This window comes from Gossypium hirsutum, chromosome A07 (genome assembly GCF_007990345.1).
Source record: "Gossypium hirsutum isolate 1008001.06 chromosome A07, Gossypium_hirsutum_v2.1, whole genome shotgun sequence".
Taxonomy (NCBI): Eukaryota; Viridiplantae; Streptophyta; class Magnoliopsida; order Malvales; family Malvaceae; genus Gossypium; species Gossypium hirsutum.
In genome coordinates this window covers 95,332,914-95,336,006 of record NC_053430.1, presented here as the reverse complement: position 1 = coordinate 95,336,006, position 3,093 = coordinate 95,332,914, and the positions used below count along the sequence as shown (strand labels likewise).

The 3,093-nt window shown below is 33.3% G+C and overlaps 1 protein-coding gene across 1 annotated transcript; it reads right to left on the bottom strand.

Annotated features, from left to right (window-relative positions):
- Positions 1 to 360: 360 nt before the first annotated feature.
- Positions 361 to 2,034, bottom strand: LOC107955451 (cytochrome P450 94A1). The gene has a single exon (XM_016891244.2). It carries the CDS (start codon positions 2,031 to 2,033, stop codon positions 510 to 512), a length of 1,524 nt encoding a protein of 507 aa, XP_016746733.2. The 5' UTR covers position 2,034; the 3' UTR covers positions 361 to 509.
- Between the last annotated feature and the right edge of the window lie 1,059 nt (positions 2,035 to 3,093).

Below are 3,093 nucleotides of genomic sequence, written 5' to 3'. Positions count from 1 at the left end.
TACGTTAGTTTAAGATTAAAACTAATTGAAAAACATAATTCATATACCATCAATGACTTAAATATATAATTAAAACGTTTTAAAATTTGAGAATAAATTTAAAATGAAAGTTATAATTGAGGGATATCTAGTGCAATTAAATCTATTTTTTTTAGAATAATTAACTCTTATTTAATAAATACAATTATCCTTTGTCAATATATGGTTGCACGTATGTTTGTATGTCACTTTATTAGTTAAAGAATTCCGGTGGATTGATATATAATTTGAATTACTTTCTTTTAATTTTTTTTTTACATAAACTTGTGTATAAGTTAAAAATGTTTGTGAGTCTTCGTTTTATTAATATTAGTATTATTGTTAATAAAAAATATGAATTTAAGAGTAGTATTAAGAAGGATTATAAATAATTTTATCCAAATTTTAGCTATTATGACAATTGGAACAAAACGACTTAAAACAAAATAATTGAAAATTAGTGATTGGCACATTAAACATGACGCTTTAGCTCAACCGAGATCTTCTCTTTCCTCCATCCTGACTGGGAACCCACCTTTCATCTTCGATGTTAGATAAACAACTAACGAAGGCTCAAACCCATCCGCCACTGCCGGCACCACCTTGAACTGCCTTAGAACACCACTCACCACCCTTTTCATCTGCAAGAACGCCATCTCCTTCCCCAAACAAACCCTGGGTCCCGCCTGGAACACTGGGTAAGTATATGGATCTCTCCCCGCAAAGCTCCATTTCCCCGCCTCATCTCTCTGCAACCATCTTTCTGGCTTGAACTCTGCCCAATCCGATCCCCATATCTTCTCCATCCTCCCCATCGCGTAAGGATGATACGTCACCGCCGTTCCTTTCTTCACAACTGTCCCGTCCGGTAAAATATCGTCGTCCACCGCCGTTTTGCTGTCCAATGGGACTGGAGGGTACAGTCTCATGCACTCGCAAAGAGCAGCGTGTGTGTAAACCATGTCTTTAACTTCCTCAAACACCGGCATACCGGATTTCCCTTTGATTTCTTTGAGAATCTCCTTTTCAACTTCAGGGTTCTTGTGTAATAACCAGAAAAACCACGTCAAAGCAGCCGATGTTGTGTCACGGCCGGCAAGTATGAAGCTGATGACAATATCCGTCGCGAAATTCTCGTCCGTATGGCCTGAGGTCAAGAACCTCGACAACAGATCAATAGATTCCAAAGACGAATTATCAGCCAGCTCCTGTTTCTTTTCCCTTACAATCTTCCTCGCGAAATCACGGACTTGAGTGACCGCAGTATGGAATCTTTTCTCCGATCCCACATTGAAAAATCGCTTGATTTTCCAAGCTATGCTAAGAAAAGCACGAAACCTTCTGCTACTTATATCAGTAGCATCTTCAAACGCTTCAGCAAACTGCGCCGACGGTAAAGAAGGCAAAAGACAGGCAGGGTCAAACCCAAAAGCGATCTTACAAACGTTGTCAAAAGCGAATCTCTGAAGAATATCTTGCAAGTCAAGCACGGACTTATCGACAACAGCATCAAATAACATCGGAATCAAACGGTCGTGAAGCTCGGTATCAACCACGGTTTGCACGAATTTACGAAGCGACTTGGTGTTGAACTCGTGGCTAGAAACTTGTCTCTGGAACTTCCAAGACTCGCTATCGACGTTGAAGATGCCGTGGCCGAGAAAATCGAAGAGAACGTCCCTGGAGAAAGGGCCCTTATGGTAGTTTAAGAAATGGGTCTTGAGCATGTGCTGGACATTGGCGGGGTTGGCAGTGAAAATCTGGCGGCTACCAAATAAGTTGTGGAGGGTGAAAGTTGCAGAGGGCGAACTCTGGAGGATTTCGGTAGTCCATTGCACACGGTTTTCTCGATTGGATTTGATAGCAAAATAGGAACCGATTATTGGGTAAGATTTGGGGATATTTGGAGGAGATGAGGCTGATTTCTGGGATTTCGACGTTCTTCTGATGATGGTTAAGATTAAAAACGGAAGAGCTAAAAGCAACAAGGAAGTAAACAGCTGAGTAAACATCATGGTGCTAATGACTTTGAGATTTCGCTTCATCATAGAATCTCCAAATATATAGACGAAAAAACGTGTTGTACGGATTATCTGGAACCCAATTTTCTTAAATATGATAATTAAAAATATTATGTCATTTCCAAAAAAAAAATCCAAAAACGGTAAACTATAGAAAGATTTAGAAAGAAAATAAGATTTAGCAACTTTACTAATTTTTTTCTTAATTTAATCTTTAAATTTAGATTTCATAACATTTTAAAATTAAAAATTTTAAAATAATTATATAAAATTCAATAAATAAAAAATTATAACCTCAACAAAATCCATGGACCAAATTGAAAAAAAAAACCATCACTAATATGGATCAAAATAATTTGAAGGACCAAGTGAGAAATATTAACTAATATTTATTATTTTATAAAGAATTTTTTAATAATTTCTAACTTAATTAATAACTTATATTTAACCCCCAAACAATATAATATGTCAGGTTTGATTAGTTGGTGCATGTAAATATTAATTAAAAATAATAATTATAGTTAATTATATATTTTCATCCACCATATTAAATAATTGCTTTCATATTTAATAATTTAAAACGTGTAAGACCTCAGCATTTCTTCACGGATGAGGGAAGATGAGGAATAAAAAGAAAAAGACAAGAAATACAACAAATTAGATTTCAAAACATGGGTGTAAATGTAAATTACAAAAGGTTTTAAATTTATTTTGAAAATTATCGAGTTTAATAATACTTAGACTTAAATTACTTATAAATCTTATCAAATTTTTTTATATTTTATATTATTAAATTATATTATTATTATTTTTATATATATTATTAACACTGAATTTATATATTATTAAACTTAGCTGTATTTGTGTAATGATTAGATAGTCTTCAAATTTTGATTTTGAGAAAAGTAAGAAGGGAAACCGTCGAAAAGTACTTTTGATAAATAAAATATTTATTTTAAACATTATGTTATAAAATAATAAATATATATTTAAATAATGTTTAAATTTATTAATATTATGATATCTGATTAAGAATATAAAAATCATTTATTAT

Coding starts and splice junctions, on each gene's coding strand:
- LOC107955451 (XM_016891244.2), bottom strand. CDS start 2,033: ATGATGTTTACTCAGCTGTTTACTTCCTTGTTGCTTTTAGCTCTTCCG.